This window comes from Sinocyclocheilus anshuiensis, unplaced genomic scaffold (assembly GCF_001515605.1).
Source record: "Sinocyclocheilus anshuiensis isolate Anshui unplaced genomic scaffold, SAMN03320099.WGS_v1.1 scaffold794, whole genome shotgun sequence".
Classification (NCBI taxonomy): domain Eukaryota; kingdom Metazoa; phylum Chordata; class Actinopteri; order Cypriniformes; family Cyprinidae; genus Sinocyclocheilus; species Sinocyclocheilus anshuiensis.
Window position 1 is genome coordinate 771,266 of NW_015547683.1, and position 16,999 is coordinate 788,264.

At 35.7% G+C, this 16,999-nt stretch overlaps 1 protein-coding gene across 2 annotated transcripts in view; it reads left to right on the top strand.

The window, feature by feature from the left end:
- LOC107703179 (olfactomedin-like protein 2A) overlaps positions 1-2,614 on the top strand; it is a 27,591-nt gene extending 24,977 nt beyond the window's left edge. Inside the window, exons 6-8 of one of the 2 annotated variants that reach the window (XM_016505734.1) lie at positions 471-716; positions 1,077-1,262; positions 1,877-2,614. In XM_016505734.1, the coding sequence (XP_016361220.1) occupies positions 471-716; positions 1,077-1,262; positions 1,877-2,481 (1,037 nt within the window). In that variant the 3' untranslated portion in view covers positions 2,482-2,614. The remainder of the gene's footprint in view (positions 1-470; positions 717-1,076; positions 1,263-1,876) is intronic. The other variant, XM_016505735.1, reaches the window with a different exon arrangement.
- The last annotated feature ends 14,385 nt before the right edge of the window (positions 2,615-16,999 follow it).

Here is a 16,999-nt window from a genome sequence, read left to right on the forward strand (position 1 = left end):
GAGTTTAAAATTAAATTAAATTTAAATTAATTTAAATTAATACATTTATTCAGCAAGTATGCATGAAATTGATCAGAAGTGACAATAACAATATTTATAATGTTACAAAACATTTCTATTTTAAATATGTGCTGTTCTTTTGAACTTTCTATTCATCAACAAATCCTGAAATAAAATGTAGCATGGTTTCTTTTCACAAAAATATTAAGCAGCAAATCTGTTTTCATCATTAAAAATACAAATAAATGTTTCTTGAGCAACAAATCAGCATATTAGAATGATTTCTGAAGAATCATATGACACTGAAGACTGTAGTAATGATGCTGAAAATTTAGCTTTCTTCGAGTGCAACATCTCATTAATAATACTTTTGATGTGAGGAATCTGAAATGCTCGCGGTAAAACTTCAAGCCAAGGGCTGTAATTTGCCTTTCAAACCCTCCCTGGCTTTCTCCTTATGCTCTTTTCAGAAAACTCAGCCAAAACCCACGCTGGCCACCTAACCGAGGATAAAAGGGGCTCCAAGCTAGTTTTGGAAGAGTCTGAAATAATGTCGACTGTGCCGCCAATAACAACCACTACGCTTGTTGCTGTGACAACAAAAAGCACCACACTAGCAACCACCAGTGAAGTGCCTATCATGAATTCAACCCTGTTTACACCAGCACCAGAGAAAGCAATGGACAGTGGAGGAAAGTCACACTTGCACAAAGCAGGTACAATTAATTAATTTATATATATGTTTCTTGAGCAACAAATCAGCATATTAGAATGATTTCTGAAGAATCATATGACACTGAAGACTGTAGTAATGATGCTGAAAATTTAGCTTCGTCATCACAGGAATAAAGTACACTTTAAAATATATTAGAATACAAAGCAGTTATTTTAAATTGTAATAAAATTTCACAATTTACTGTATTTTTAAACAAATAAATGCAGACTTGGTGAGCATAAGAGACATCTTTCAAAACATTAAAAAGTCTTACTGACCCCAAACTGCAGAAAGGTATTTTTTAAGTATGCTGGTACCTGTGTGGAGATATATGGAAATCTCTATTGATTTCTTTGAATAGGTCAATCTTTAGACTGTGAGGGCACACTGGCTTCAGTGGAGATGCCAGAGAAGCATCACAGTTATGGACGGAATGAAGGAGCCTGGATGAAAGACCCAGTGGCCAAAGACAACAAGATCTACGTTACGAACTACTACTACGGCAATAACCTGGTGGAGTTCCGCAACCTGGAGAATTTCAAACAAGGTAAAAACAGCAAAACAAAGAGGGGCAAATTTACTAAAGAGTTCTGCCACTTTCAGTTCTTGCTTGCTAAACATGCACAATCCAGTTTAAGGCTCTAAAGGCACTGAAAAAGCACTGTATCATGAGTATTTGAAATGTTGAATGTTTTTTTATGTAAATTAGACTACAGATTACACCTATATAAAATATCGATTTTAAGATTTTTTTTATTTACTATGATAATTTTATTTATTTTTAAATTACTAATTTTATTTACACTTTACTGGCCACAGTAATTAATCAAAGGATGATTAAATCGTGGAGAAGTGTGCTATAATCAGACATATAGCAATTCAGGTGCCTGGATCGTAGTGTGTTGAAAAACCCAGCATTTGAAATTAACCTGCAAGTTGGAGAATCACACTGCGAAAATGGCATTCAGAGCAAATTTTATTACTGCCTTGTATCATTTCTTTAGTGAACTGGGCGTTAAAATTCTTAGTTAATTTCCCTCTGATATGTAGTTGAGAATATTGCTCCATGATGGCCTGTATTGTGTAGCTAATATAAATTATTGTATAATATAACAAATTGTATCATAATCAAGATCTTTCGAATATCTTCATCAATGATAGGTCGCTGGAGTAACCTCTACAAGCTTCCCTACAACTGGATAGGAACCGGTCATGTGGTCTACAATGGTGCCTTCTATTACAACAGAGCCTTCACCAAAAACATCATCAAATATGACTTGCGCATGCGCTATGTGGCAGCTTGGACACAGCTTCATGATGCGGTGTATGAGGACACCACACCGTGGAAATGGCGAGGACATTCAGACATCGATTTCGCCATAGACGAGAGTGGCCTCTGGGTGATCTACCCAGCGCTGGATTACGACTACTCGCAACACGAAGTCATCGTCATCAGCAAGCTGGACCCAAGCGACCTGTCCATGAAGAAGGAGACGACATGGAGGACTGGGCTGAAGCGCAGCTCGTACGGAAACTGCTTCATCGTGTGCGGCGTGCTGTATGCAATTGACGTGTACAACCAGAAAGAGGGTGAGATTTTGTATGCTTACGATACGCACACGAACACGGAGGCCGCTCCACGTTTGCCGTTCACTAATGAGTACGCCTTTGTGACCCAAGTGGACTACAATCCCAAAGATAAGGTGCTGTATGCCTGGGACAATGGCCATCAGATGACCTACAATATTCACTTTGTGGGCCAGTGAAGTTTTGTCTAGAATCTGACGCGGTGGGCATCTTCTTTAATTTGGCCTGGTGCATAGGAAAATACACCATTTATGGGAGCACATTGCTTTCTTTATTGGTATGGTGATTGAGATCAAGTTTAAACTCTATAGAAGCAGAATAAAAATATAAAGGTTATTGTGATGTTTTATCTCACAATTCTGACTTTTTTTCCTCAGAATTGTGCATGTGTGTGCGGTTAGGTGTCTAAAAAAAATATAGATGTTAATTCCAAATTCTATGGGAAAAGACAGAATTGTGAGATGTAAACTCAGAAGTCCAAGAAAAAGTCAAAATTGCAAGAATGAAACTCAGAATTAAAAAAACAAACAAATCAGTCGTGATATAAAAGGTTGCAATTATCTTTTTTATATTTTTATTACGTGGCAGAAATAAGCTTCCATAAAAATGAGTCCACATGATTTGGGAATATATTTTTACCCTCAACAATAGTGTTATTGGACTTTAAGGTGATGCATGTCTCATTTTTTTCCCAATTTGAGGCCTTTTTCTTTTTTTTTATTTAATTTTCTTATACAACAAATTAGATCAAAAAGCGTGGTCCAAAAAAGTACAACAACAACAGCAACAGTACAGTACAGACAGATATACAAAAATATACAGTAAGTAAACTGTAGTATTAAAAAAGTATTAATAATTGTTAGGGATAAATATCTCTGATGCATGCAATGTAAAAGATCAATCCGATCACAATGATTACATCTTGAAGGAATACAGAAAAACAGCAAATAAATAAATAAAATACAAAAAAAGAGCATGTCTCATTTTCATGTAGTTAATAATCAGGCCCCAACATTTAAAAAATGGTACAGTTAAGGATCTTGAAAAAACATAAAGTGTAACTAATGTTTTTACACAGCTTTTTGCAGTAATGTTTATTCTTGCATTCAAAATTTGCAAAATGTGTAGTAATATCATTTAAAAGAAACAAAATATCAATTTTGGGCAATGAGATTTTTAATGTTATGTAAATTTCATTATTTTAGATATTCATTTTGTAAAATATTACATTCTCATTGTAAATATTTCCAAGAATAAGTTGTGTTACAATATTCCTGTTATTAAACCTCAGATTTCTCATCCCCAGATATTTAATATTATAGTCATTCAACATAAATGTTTACTTATGATTACTCCTGGATGAGTCACAATGTTTTATATGTTGCATTTATGTGTAAAATTTCACATTTTGTGTACAATAGTTCAAATAAACTTACTCTAAAATCATTTGCTGTGTATGAATTTGCTGTTGTAATGTTTTACATTCTGTACCTCACTATGTGCTATACAATACAGTATGCAACCATAAATGGTTCAGATACAATAAATCATTGTCTCTTGACATACAACTCCCCATCTCCAGATGTCTGACATTTTTTAAATGTTGCAATATATGATTGAAGACACATTTTACATAGTGGGAAATAAAGATCAGAGTGTACAGTAAATTTAGATTTAATGTTTTATTATTAGCACTTTTAGCCTTGTGAAAGGAAGTATACTTTAATATAGAACTTATATAATATCCTTAAAAAGAATATGCTTAAGTGCAAACTAAATGTATTATTTTCAGAAATTAATTGCATGTTAATTGCAATTAAATAAATATGTATTAAAGTTTAAAATTATATTGAATGCACTTTGCAGCGCTTTTTTGACCCTCAAGTAGAACTTAATTTTTATATGCAATTTCATAATTACATCTATTGTCTCATTATCTATTTATTATTGTACTTTAAGTACTTTTAAGCAAAATTATTCATTTGACATCAATACAAAGAGGGGTCATAGGATGCCCATTTTCCACAAGTTGATATGATTCTTTAGGGTCTTAATGAAAAGTCTGTAACATAGTTTGGTTAAAATTTTTCAATGGTAGTGTAAAAAACACCTTTTTTACCCGGTCAAAAACAGCTCTTTTCAGATCAAGCTGTCTGTGCTGAAACGCTACTGTCAATCAAACTATCGTGGGAGGGGCCTGTCTGTGTGACGTCACACAGAGGCATCTGAGATCGGCTCGATTTGAGAAAGGGGAAAACATTTAACCAGATTAAAAAAAAAAAACACTGGGGGGATTTTTATCATTATAGGGTGGTTGTGTACACACACTGCCAAAACACATTTCAGTTCAAACAACTTGTAAAAGTGCATGTAGCATCCTATGACCTCTTTAAGGTTTGAAGTACACTACTAGTTCACATTTAAGTGCACTTCTTTTTCACAAGGTTGCTATTGATCATACCAATAATAGTTGACCCATCATTGATAATTCTCATAATTTACTCACCCTCACGTTCCAAACGTATATGACGTCCTTTCTTCTGTGGAACACAAAAGAAAATGTTTTTGAGAAATGTCTTTTATCCACAATGAAAATCTATGGGTTCCAGTGTTGTTTTGAACCCCATTGACTTTCAGTATATGGACAAAAACAGCTGAAACAGTAGAAACTATACACAGAACACCCTAGTAACCGTTTAGTTACATGCTCAAATCCATTAATGACACTTTTTCCTGTAAGCAAATCAGTGGCTGTTTATGCGCAAATGGCATGCAGATTTCTGGTCTTTCAGGTCTGAGGTCACATTCATTCTGTCTAAGCAGGACAGAGGAAACCCAGATAAAGTGTTTTCATGAGGTCATTGTTGCATTTTGGGAGGTCTGGGTGTGGTGATGATTGACTGACACGACAGGGTGTGTGGATGAACTCAGGAGAGGTATAGTATATTGTTGGAGGAACAGGGCGGAGGTTCGGCTTTAATGCGTGGAGGGTTTGCATCTGAATTAACCCACAAGACACTTAATCATGAGTCAAAGTCTTGCACAGCAGAATTCCAAGCCAACATCAGTACTCCATCAATGATGCACAAATAAACCACATCTATCTGTTAGACTACAGCTCAACTGCACAGCGGGATAAGGATTTGTTTTATGTGCAAGCCACACGTGGATACTTGCGTTTCTTTGTTAACATGGGCATTAAGACATCAAGACCTCACTCGTGACCCTAATAAAAGCTGCAGGTTGTCGTATTTGGTGCAAGATGTCATCAATATGATTAAACTGAGAAGACAAATGAGCCGTAGTGGGTTAGTGTTGTGCAGCTCCAATGTCCCAGACCCCCTAAAGGTCCTCTTGGCTTGCCTACAAGTCGAGTGTCGGGAGAGTCTAGTCAACCTTTCCAACACACACCCTAATCCAAATTACAACGCTGGGAATTTGAGTCATCTATTCCTTCAAAAACACAGATTTTGAAGCCACTGAACACTTGGTCCCAGAGGTACAAGATCTAAATGTTAAGAGGGTCGACAAGTTCTTGAATTTTGTACATGACCGCTCACTCAAAAAGGGGATTTCCATTCCTGCCCATCAGAGGCTTTGTCCTCCACCGCAGGCATAACTGGATTTTGTTGATTTCATTGGAGCTCATTGAGGTTAATTTCCACAGCAGTCCTTAATTCAGCGCTCTCTGAATGCAGTTAAGGAGTACAAAACAAAATCTGAAGCCTGACCACAAGGGGACTGAAACTCATTATGACAATAACACTGCAAGAAGCCCCCAGAAGTCCTTCACTTACGCAAGGCACTTAGCAAATAAGTGTTGATTTGGCAGTTGAGTTTGCAATTGTCTGGCTGCGATTCAAATCATATTTTATGCATTACAATACTAAGAACTTGTTTGCTTGACTCATCTGTGGAAACCCATAAAAACAAAACAAGAAAAAATATGAAGTCTGCAACAGGCTATATTATTTAATTAAAAGCCTCAAACTCAAACTTTACATTTCTAGTAGCCTAAGAGTAGTTTAGGAATCGCATTTGGCAAAAGTCAGAATCATTCTAGTGAATTGGTTCGTTCTAAATAATTCTTTCTTTTATATGTAGCTTTGGAAAATCTGAATCATTCTAGTGAGTCAATTCATCCTAAACAAATCTCTCTCAGGGTATTGGAAAACCTATAATGATTCTCATGAACTGGTTTGTTCTGAACATTCATCTCTCTCATTTGTTGCACTGAAGTCTGAATCATTCTAATTAATCGTTTTGTCAGAAACGATTCTATATCTCATATGAAACGCTGGTAATCCAAATCATTCCAGTCAGTCGATTCATCCTAGACTATTCTTTCTCTTGGGGCACTGGGAAATCATTATCATTATTGTGAATCAGTTTTGTCTAAACAGTCCTCTCTCTCATGTAGCCTAGTGTTAAAAGTCTGACTCATTCAAGTGAATCGGTTCATCCTAGACGATTCTACTTCACAAATAGTATTGGAAAGTCCGAAACATTCTAATGAATAATTTTAGTGAATTCATCCTAAATGATTCTTTCTCTTATATGTAGCATTGAAAAATCTGAATCATATAGTAATGCACTAAACAACTCTCTCTCTCTCTCTCTCTCTCTCTCTCTCTCTCTCTCTCAGAGCACTGGGGAAAAAATCTGAATCTTTCTAGTGAATTGGTTCATACTAAATGATTCTCTTTCTCATATGTAATGTCGTGAAGTTATTTTTTTATTTTTTATTTTTTGAAAAACATGACTTGGTCTAACTCAAGACACAGTTTCAAAATAGATTCCGCAACACTGACTGAAGTCTATGCTTAAAAATAAGTCCATGAGACTAGACTCTTTCAGTAATAGATGGCAAGTATTCGGTGTGTCCCGTCGTGTGTGCAAGCATTTGCTAACAGGATGTGAGGGGTACTGTATGAACAGCCCTAATCAGCAAAGAAGTAGCTCTCATGACTCACACACACACACACACACTGTAGGAAGACATTGTAAAAAAAACACAATGCAGTCTTTATGGAGTCAAATGTGAAGAATCAGAAGAATTCAGAGGTCCCATTCATGATGACAAATGAGAGATTTATGTTCGGATAAATCTTTGAATACTGTCATACTTCACTTTCATACATCACTGCCTGAAATAAAAAGCAGAAATATTGATGAAGAAACTGTTCCTTACTCTGACCCTGACGAGAAATACGACTGACCCAAGGCATATCGTTTATGAAGAGATGTCTTCATGGACTCATAGCTTGATTGGTCATAAAGTGCACTCTATTTGAGTGGGCCTTGGTGTAACGCTCATCAACCACAGTGCTGAGAGTTTCAACTGCAACAGGAAGCTGAATTCATGTAGTTTGTCTTCATTTAGAGTAAATGTCATCCATGGGAAGAGAGTAGAGAGAGAGAATAATGACCCGTGTTGTGACAGAAAAAAGCTCCACATTTTCAGACTGTGATGTAAACTACGGTCACAACGGCTAACCTACTGCGTTCAAAGTCTCAAACTGAGAGGAAACCGAAATGACAAGAAGGGTCAAGTACAGGAAGCTAAGGACATACATCTTATATTCTGAACCACAAGGGGCACATTTGCCACAAAGCAGCATTACACCACTTAATAAATCTATGATAGAAAGCAATAGAAATCTTTTCCCATGGTAAGTATGTGGTGATATGTATTTTTATACAGAGGTCAGATGTTTAACAATGTAATTGTTAAAAATAGTTATTTATTTTGGGGGCTATAATGTATTTGTAACTATGTGACAACTCTGGTGAAAAAGTACACTTTAGCATACTTAAAAAAAAAAAAAGTACTTCTTACAAATGTAAATAAAGTAATATAAAAATATACTTAAGTGTGAACTGAATGTAATGTTTTCAGACACTTAATTGCATGTTAATTCTAATTAAATTAAAAGGTATTATAGTTTAAATTCATGTTAAATGCAATTAGTTCAACCTAAGAGTGTTTTTTGACCCACTTAAGTAGGACAAGTACATCTTCACATGTAATTTCAGAATTACTTGGGTTAAAGTGTACTGCTGGATGTACTGACAAGCATTTATGGTAACTAAAATATCCTTTAATGTTAGTTTAAATTATAATCAAATACTTACATGTGCTTTAGTATGTTAGTCAACACATCAATATAAGTGGTTTAAAGCACAACAAAATATTAAATATAAAAAAATATATATTAAAATGTAAAAAAAAATTGAATTTTTAAAATAAATTATATTAAAACAAAACTTTAAAGTTAACCCTTTAATCTGACATTTTTACAAAGTGCAGTTTTTTTTTAAGTGTACTTAAGTGTTAAGAAAGTGTCATAAAACTCTAGTCTAAGTACACTTCAGTGGCCTTTTATTTCAATACAATTTAGCACACTTATTTTTCACAAGGGAAGTTTTCACAAATAACTCTAATTGGTACTTTCCAAAGAAAAATTCCACATTTGCCATGTACTGTAAAGAGTAACAAACCTACAAACACAAGCAGAACAGATTACTTCCAGACACATTGAGAGATGACACACTAGAGGAGAAACACAAAAGACAGAACACATAAAATTTAATGATGCAAAAAAAATTCAAAAACACTTTTTATTGATTTGGCCGTGTGGGCAATGGTGCTTGAAAGACCAAAATATGCAACAAAATGTGGCGACAGGGTTACTCAGCTGTTCGGTTTAACACAATGGTGATGAAAACGGACAAGAAAAATACACCGACAGACAAGAAAAAAAACACACACAAACACACGCTCAATCACCCATCCATCCACACAAACACTTGCATACACAAAGCATGCTGTCAAACGCCAGAATAATCAACTCTTGTGTGCTGTCCAGACTGAGTTCAGCACCATTGAAGACAACGTAATGCTGTAAATAAACCTTGTGATTCAAGTCACTCAGCTGTGAAAGTATCTCGTTCAGCATGTTGGGAGTGACGGGGTCAAACAAGCACAATAAACACAAGGTAAAGAGGTAATATATTTTATTGCATGTTAATTCTAATTAAATTAAAAGGTATTATAGTTTAAATTCATGTTAAATGCAATTAGTTCAACCTAAGAGTGTTTTTTGACCCACTTAAGTAGGACAAGTACATCTTCACATGTAATTTCAGAATTACTTGGGTTAAAGTGTACTGCTGGATGTACTGACAAGCATTTATGGTAACTAAAATATCCTTTAATGTTAGTTTAAATTATAATCAAATACTTACATGTGCTTTAGTATGTTAGTCAACACATCAATATAAGTGGTTTAAAGCACAACAAAATATTAAATATAAAAAAATATATATTAAAATGTAAAAAAAAATTGAATTTTTAAAATAAATTATATTAAAACAAAACTTTAAAGTTAACCCTTTAATCTGACATTTTTACAAAGTGCAGTTTTTTTTTAAGTGTACTTAAGTGTTAAGAAAGTGTCATAAAACTCTAGTCTAAGTACACTTCAGTGGCCTTTTATTTCAATACAATTTAGCACACTTATTTTTCACAAGGGAAGTTTTCACAAATAACTCTAATTGGTACTTTCCAAAGAAAAATTCCACATTTGCCATGTACTGTAAAGAGTAACAAACCTACAAACACAAGCAGAACAGATTACTTCCAGACACATTGAGAGATGACACACTAGAGGAGAAACACAAAAGACAGAACACATAAAATTTAATGATGCAAAAAAAATTCAAAAACACTTTTTATTGATTTGGCCGTGTGGGCAATGGTGCTTGAAAGACCAAAATATGCAACAAAATGTGGCGACAGGGTTACTCAGCTGTTCGGTTTAACACAATGGTGATGAAAACGGACAAGAAAAATACACCGACAGACAAGAAAAAAAACACACACAAACACACGCTCAATCACCCATCCATCCACACAAACACTTGCATACACAAAGCATGCTGTCAAACGCCAGAATAATCAACTCTTGTGTGCTGTCCAGACTGAGTTCAGCACCATTGAAGACAACGTAATGCTGTAAATAAACCTTGTGATTCAAGTCACTCAGCTGTGAAAGTATCTCGTTCAGCATGTTGGGAGTGACGGGGTCAAACAAGCACAATAAACACAAGGTAAAGAGGTAATATATTTTAATCAATGTCCCAGAGTTGGCTAATACAATAAGCAATGTGGATGAAACGTGGATCCAAGATGAAGTGTGTAATTTGGTGCCACTGTAGTGTCACCAAATGTGATTCAATGTGAAATCAATGACTATTTCAAACAGGCTTCCCTGAACACTTCTACAGGCTGTCATTGGTCAGTCAAACAGATAGCCCCGCAAACAAACAATGTTGATAGCACCACAGAGACAAAGGGCCATATTTTAAGGGTCTAAGCACATGGTCTAAAGCGCAGGCGCAAGTGCACTTAGGGCGTGTCCGAAACCAGTTTTGCTAGTTTAACGGCGGGAAAAACTGTTGGCGCGCCGGGCGCATGGTCCAAAAGGGTTGTACCTATTCTCTTATTGAGTGCTGCGTGTGTTTTGGGCATAACGTGCAATAAACCAATCAGAGTCTCATCTCCCATTCCCTTTAAAGGCCAGTTGCGCTCGCGCTATGGCGGATTCGCTATTTACATGGCGGAATTTGCAAGAGCAAAGACTGAACGCTTCTCCAGAGAGGAAAGTTTCTGCTCGTGCGCGAGGTTAAAGCGCGAGCAGACCATGTACGTGGCACAATAATAATCTTTATTATTATGGTGCATATACTAACGCGCTCTTTAATTAACAAAAATTTTTTAAAAATGCGCCATTGACTTTAGACCAGGTTTCAGTTGGTCAAAGGTGCAGTCTATTTCAGTTACCTCAAAATACACTGAACAAAATTATGAACGCAACACTTTTGGTTTTGCCCCCATTTTTCATGAGCTGAACTCAAAGATCTAAGACTTTGCAACGTGCCAACAATACGCCTGAACACACCTCGTTTTCAGACCAGCACGCCCACGGGCGCAAATGCTTTTGCTATTTAAACAACGTGGCGCAGGACGTGAAAATGATAACTGCGTCTGGCTGAAACTAGCAAAAACACTTGCATCACGCCTGGCACCGCATTGCGCTGGGTGTATGATATGGCCCAATGTTTACACTACAAATGGTTTACTTACAGTTGTCTCTGCATGTTAAATAATGAAGTGTTTTATATTTTAAAAACATCACTTTTAAGAATACATTGACTATAGTTGACTCTGTGTCTAAAGTATAAAGTCTCCTCTAGCATATCAGAAGAGGTCTCAACAAGTGTGCTTTGATTTGTCAAAATCAGATATTTTATTATGAACTTTTCTTACCAAATTATGCTATTTAATCAACTCTTTAGGGCCATTCACACAGAACACATTTTTGCTTTGAAAAACCTGAGATGCGGGCACTGGAATGGCAAAAAAAACTCAAGGTCTCGAGACATCGTTTTTTAAAAGTTGAACTTATTTTATAACTTGAGTGTCGCATTTTTAGAACTCTGTGTCTTGCATGAGACACTGTAAAAGCATTTGCTGAAACAACCATGTCCTTTGAGCTAGTTTCTACACGTCTTTGAGCTCTTTTATAGTGACTTGTGTTTCACTCGTACCTGAGTGCTCCACATTTAAAGTGCAATGCTTTACCAGGTGAGCTACCGAGGAGGTTTACTACATCAGAAAAGCCATAAATATGGAGCTGGTTATGTGATGAAAACATCAAAATGTATTACAAATCATACATTATGGCAAACGTTTTTTGAGGTCATAGCATAGTATTGTGCAAGGAACAGCGTGGAATAAGTCCTTATTAATCAATAAACTGCCATTGTAATCATTATTTGTGTAATAAATGTCGTTGGCATTTTACTGCCACTAGTGTGTGAATTTCAGCTGGAAACTGCAGTGAATTGTATGTATAGGCATGTTTTTGAAGTTTTGCAAAAAAAAAATAATAATTATTTGCCAGTAAGCCCAGCTTGATGTGTTTTTAAACACGTCTGAAACAAAGTTCAATGCAAAATAACTGAGAACAAAAATCTTGTGAGAACTGGAAATACCTGAAACATTATAGAATACAATCATAGATGCAGATATGAATATTGATGTAGCTTTGGACTGATTGTCTTTAATATAACAGACAAGAAAAACAGAATGTGTTGCTATCAGCAGCCCTGCTGAAATGTGTTATTCTTCTGCAGAAATGTACTTTCATTTGTTTGGAAAGCAGTGGACTGTTGAGATATTTTCACTGCTTCTTGCTCTCTCTAGATGAAGGAGATTCCAGTTTCCTGGAAGCCATGAGTAATCGGAATCATATCAAAACGTCTCATTGCTCCAATCTTTGAGAAAATACTTATGAAAAGGCTGTTGTCAACAACAGCAGTTCCCAAGGGCATGTGCTCTGCCATAAAACTAAAATCATTTGCTGGAATCATTTTTTTATTCTCTTGTGCACCACAAATTTCTAATAAAAAGCATTATTTCACTCATGCTGTAAATGAATTTGTGTTTCTGGACAGCTTTTTAAAAAGAAAAACGACATTGAATCTCTAACAATAAATAGTACCTGTATAGTGTTTTATTGCACCCCAATACTGAAAAATTATTATTGCATCAATTTTAGCTTTTTAAAATTCCGACATTCTATCACTAAATACTAATGTCCCGTGCAAGGTCAGAGTGCGTGTACAATATTTGACAAAAACACCAATCATTGTTTCCTGTTCTGGCCTTGTTCCTGTCCAGACCCAACATGAGGAAACAACCCAGTAACCTGAACCCATAACATGCACTTACATTTATTATTCTAACTAATGCCTTTAAGAGTCACCCAGAAAAAGGCCTGATGACATCACCCAATGCCCCAGGTGATGCTGATACAAGCCATAAAAGGCGGAGGCCTTACATAAATGAAACCCTTCATCTGGCCTGCTATGTTTTTCAAATGACACACATGAGCAATTATTTTCCTACTTAAGCTTTTATTTATTTTTTTGCGTGATGCACTGCTCAGTTGAGCTGAGAGTTAAATTGTGTGTGGGCATTTTTATTTTTATACAGAGGAGACCAAGGCTAGTTGTCACACTTCTTACTCGAGTGAATATTTGTTTAGGAAGGTTTAGTAAAAAAAAAATTTGTGCATACATTGAAGTGTTAACTATTGAATATTTCTACTGTTATTGCCCAGGAAAAAATATACAGTTCATTGAGTAGTTTATTACCTCCAACATATGTAAGTGTCACAATGGCTTTTCATCAAAATTCAAACAGTAAACAATTCATGAAACACCAGAAAAGTTCAGTATGATTTTTATTGTTTTTAAGAAGTCTTTTAAACTCACCAAGGCTGCATTTATTTGATTAAACATAAAATAAAAACAGTAATAATGTCAAATATAATTTCAATTTAAAATAACTCTTTTCTATTTTAATATATTTTCAAATGTAATTTATTTCTGTTATGGCAAAGCGGAATTTTCAGCAGTCATTACTCCAGTCTTCAGTCTCACATGATCCTTCAGAAATCATTCTAATATGCTGATTTGGTGATCAAAAAACTTTTCTTATTATTATCAATGCTGAAAACGTTTTTTTGGAAATAGTGATAATTTTTTTTTAGGATTCTTTGAGAAAATTCAAATGAACGGTCTGTTTGAAATAGAACATTACAGAACTATTATTTAGAACATTATAAACATATTTAATAATAAATGTATTATTATTATTATTATTATTATCTTAAAAATCGTATTGACTCCAAATTTTTGAATGTTAGTGTAATGTACAAAATATGAAACTAACATTTTTGAATATATGCATGGTTTTATTGTATATACCGAGATCTTGTAACAATTTCCAACTTCACTGTGTAACAACTTGTACCAATTTCCCCTATGTTTTAACTCATATAAAATCTGATCCACAGGTTCAAAGCTCTGAGAAAATCAAATAAACATTTAATTAATAATCAACCAACCCATCCTCCATAATCTGGGTCAAAAATAGGGTGTAACATTACATTTCTCTTTATGACATGCTGAAATATGCTGTGAGTGATATAGCAGGATTTAGTGCATTATGGGCTTGAGAGAAGATTCAGTCAGGCATCTGAAAAATCCTCTGTTTAATGTGAGAATGATAAATTGGCCACAGATGTTTGAATGGGATACGCTGGGATGAGCGATATGCTTGAGAACAGGTGATGCCATATGTTGTGAAATCAGATCGCCCTGCATCTCTGATGGTTCTGGTGTGTATTGTAACTGATTGTTATGCCTTGTTCTGCAACGGACTTTGAAGCCAATGAGATTCAGATGCGCCAATGCAAACAAGGGGTGAAAAGGAAGGTTTCGAAAAGTAAACTGTTCTATCACCCGGAACTGAATCTGAGAAGGTTGAAGTTTGTGAGCATTGGTGTATGGAGAGAGTGGATAAGGAAAGAATAAATATAATATTAATAAACTTTATTTTATGAAGCACCTTTAAAGCAGCTTCCCAAAGTGCTGTACACAAAATAAGCAACACACAACACAATGAATAAAATAATAAAATAAACTTCAACAAGCGAATGCTAATTTAAGAAAGTAAGGCAGAGGAAGTTATTATTCATCCATGTTTTTATCTCAGAAATACAATCAGATAGATAGCAGACATCAAGATTTTCACCAGGTTTTAAGTGTATAGATTTGAGTATCGTCAGCAGAGAAGTGGTAGTGTAGACTAAGCAATCACAACAGACACCCAAGTGGTGACAAGTAAATATTGAACAGTAAAGGCCCTAAAACTGAGCCTTGAGGAGCACCAGTACATATAAAGCTAATCTCATCCTGCAACCACCCATAGAAATGAACTGGGAACAGTCCGTAAAATAGGATTTAACCCAGTTTAAAGCTGTTCCGGGCACACCGAAAGCTCTTTTAAAACAGGAAAGTAAAAGACTATGATCACCAGTATCAAAAGCTGCTCTAAGATCAAAAAGGATGAGAATGGAAATGGCACCAGAATCAGAAGCCATCAACAAGTCACTGGTAACTTTGACCAAATCCGTTTCGCTAACGGTCATGCCAAAACTCAGGATAAAAGGATAGTTCACTCAGAAATTAATCTAATTTACTTACCCTCATGTTCCAATTCTATTCTTTCTTCTGGAAAGCACAATAGGAGAAATTTTCACTCTTTTTTTCAATTTGGAATGAGATTTTAAGCTTCAACAGGACACACCATACAGTAAGTACCGTGCAAGTAGTCCATATGATTTCTGCACTCTATTTCAAGTCTGCTGAAGTCATTTAATAGCTCTGTTTGAGGAAAATACCAAAATAAGTTATTTGCTAATAATCTGATCTGTTAAACATGGCAACAATGTAACTCTGTGTCAGCGAGTTGAACCCAAGTACTGAATCAGTCTGATTTGTGAATTAATTATTTAGGTTTTATGAACTGAGCCAATCATTGCATTGAAAACATGCAATATGTAAGAATCTGACATCACAGTTTTCCTCATGAACTCATGAATGCAACAAAGAGAACTAGATTTTTCTTGAATAAACACTTCAATTGTGAAATCTCAAAGAGGCGCTAGTGCTGGATAGGCCACACTCTCCAGAAGCCTACATCAAACATCACCAAGCAAGCCCTGACCAGGAACCCTCCAGGAAATAGGAAAAGAGAAAGGCCAAGAAACACCTGACACCGAGACCTTGAGGAAAATTACAAAAAGTTGGGCTACACCTGGAATCAAGGTCAAGAAGTAAGCCCATGACAGAGATCCCTGGTGAGCCCTGTTGACAGCCTGTATTGCAAGAGGGGTGGGAAAGCGAAATGGTGATGAATAAAATACTTCCATTTCATTCCTTCCATAAAACTATTGTATGATTTCACAAGACTTGCAATATAGCGCACAAGTCATATGGATGACTTTTATTATATATTGAATGTGGGTGAACTATTCCTTTAACAATCATATAAAAGGCCAAAATGACATAAAATAATCGAGTTGATACAACCTGTCCACCTCATTTACAAACACACACATAGCTACACATGTCCACTGATGTGGACAGCAGTATCTGCATGTGTTGGGTAGAAATTTAAAGAGCCAATATAAAAGTGGATTTACTGGTGTCTTCAACAGAGCAGATGTTGGCAGGGCACGACTCGAGCGGGAAGACAAGGATCTGGTGCAAATTCCTAGACACTCATTCCATGGAATTGTCTGTTGGGTTTTTATGAAGGAAATAGCAGCATCTCTGAATCCAGGAGCACCGGAGAATTATATAGAGTCGATACATTACAGTGGATACATAGGCCTTCAGTTCATTGTCTTTCCATTGTCTTAATGGAGCGCAAAGCCATGGAATGAATGAATGAATGATGCATTTATATAGCACTCATAAAAGTGGATTTACTGGTGTCTTCAACAGAGCAGATGTTGGCAGGGCACGACTCGAGCGAGAAGACAAGGATCTGGTGCAAATTCCTAGACACTCATTCCATGGAATTGTCTGTTGGGTTTTTATGAAGGAAATAGCAGCATCTCTGAATCCAGGAGCACCGGAGAATTATATAGAGTCGATACATTACAGTGGATACATAGGCCTTCAGTTCATTGTCTTTCCATTGTCTTAATGGAGCGCAAAGCCATGGAATGAATGAATGAATGATGCATTTATATAGCACTTTATTGTGTATTGCTG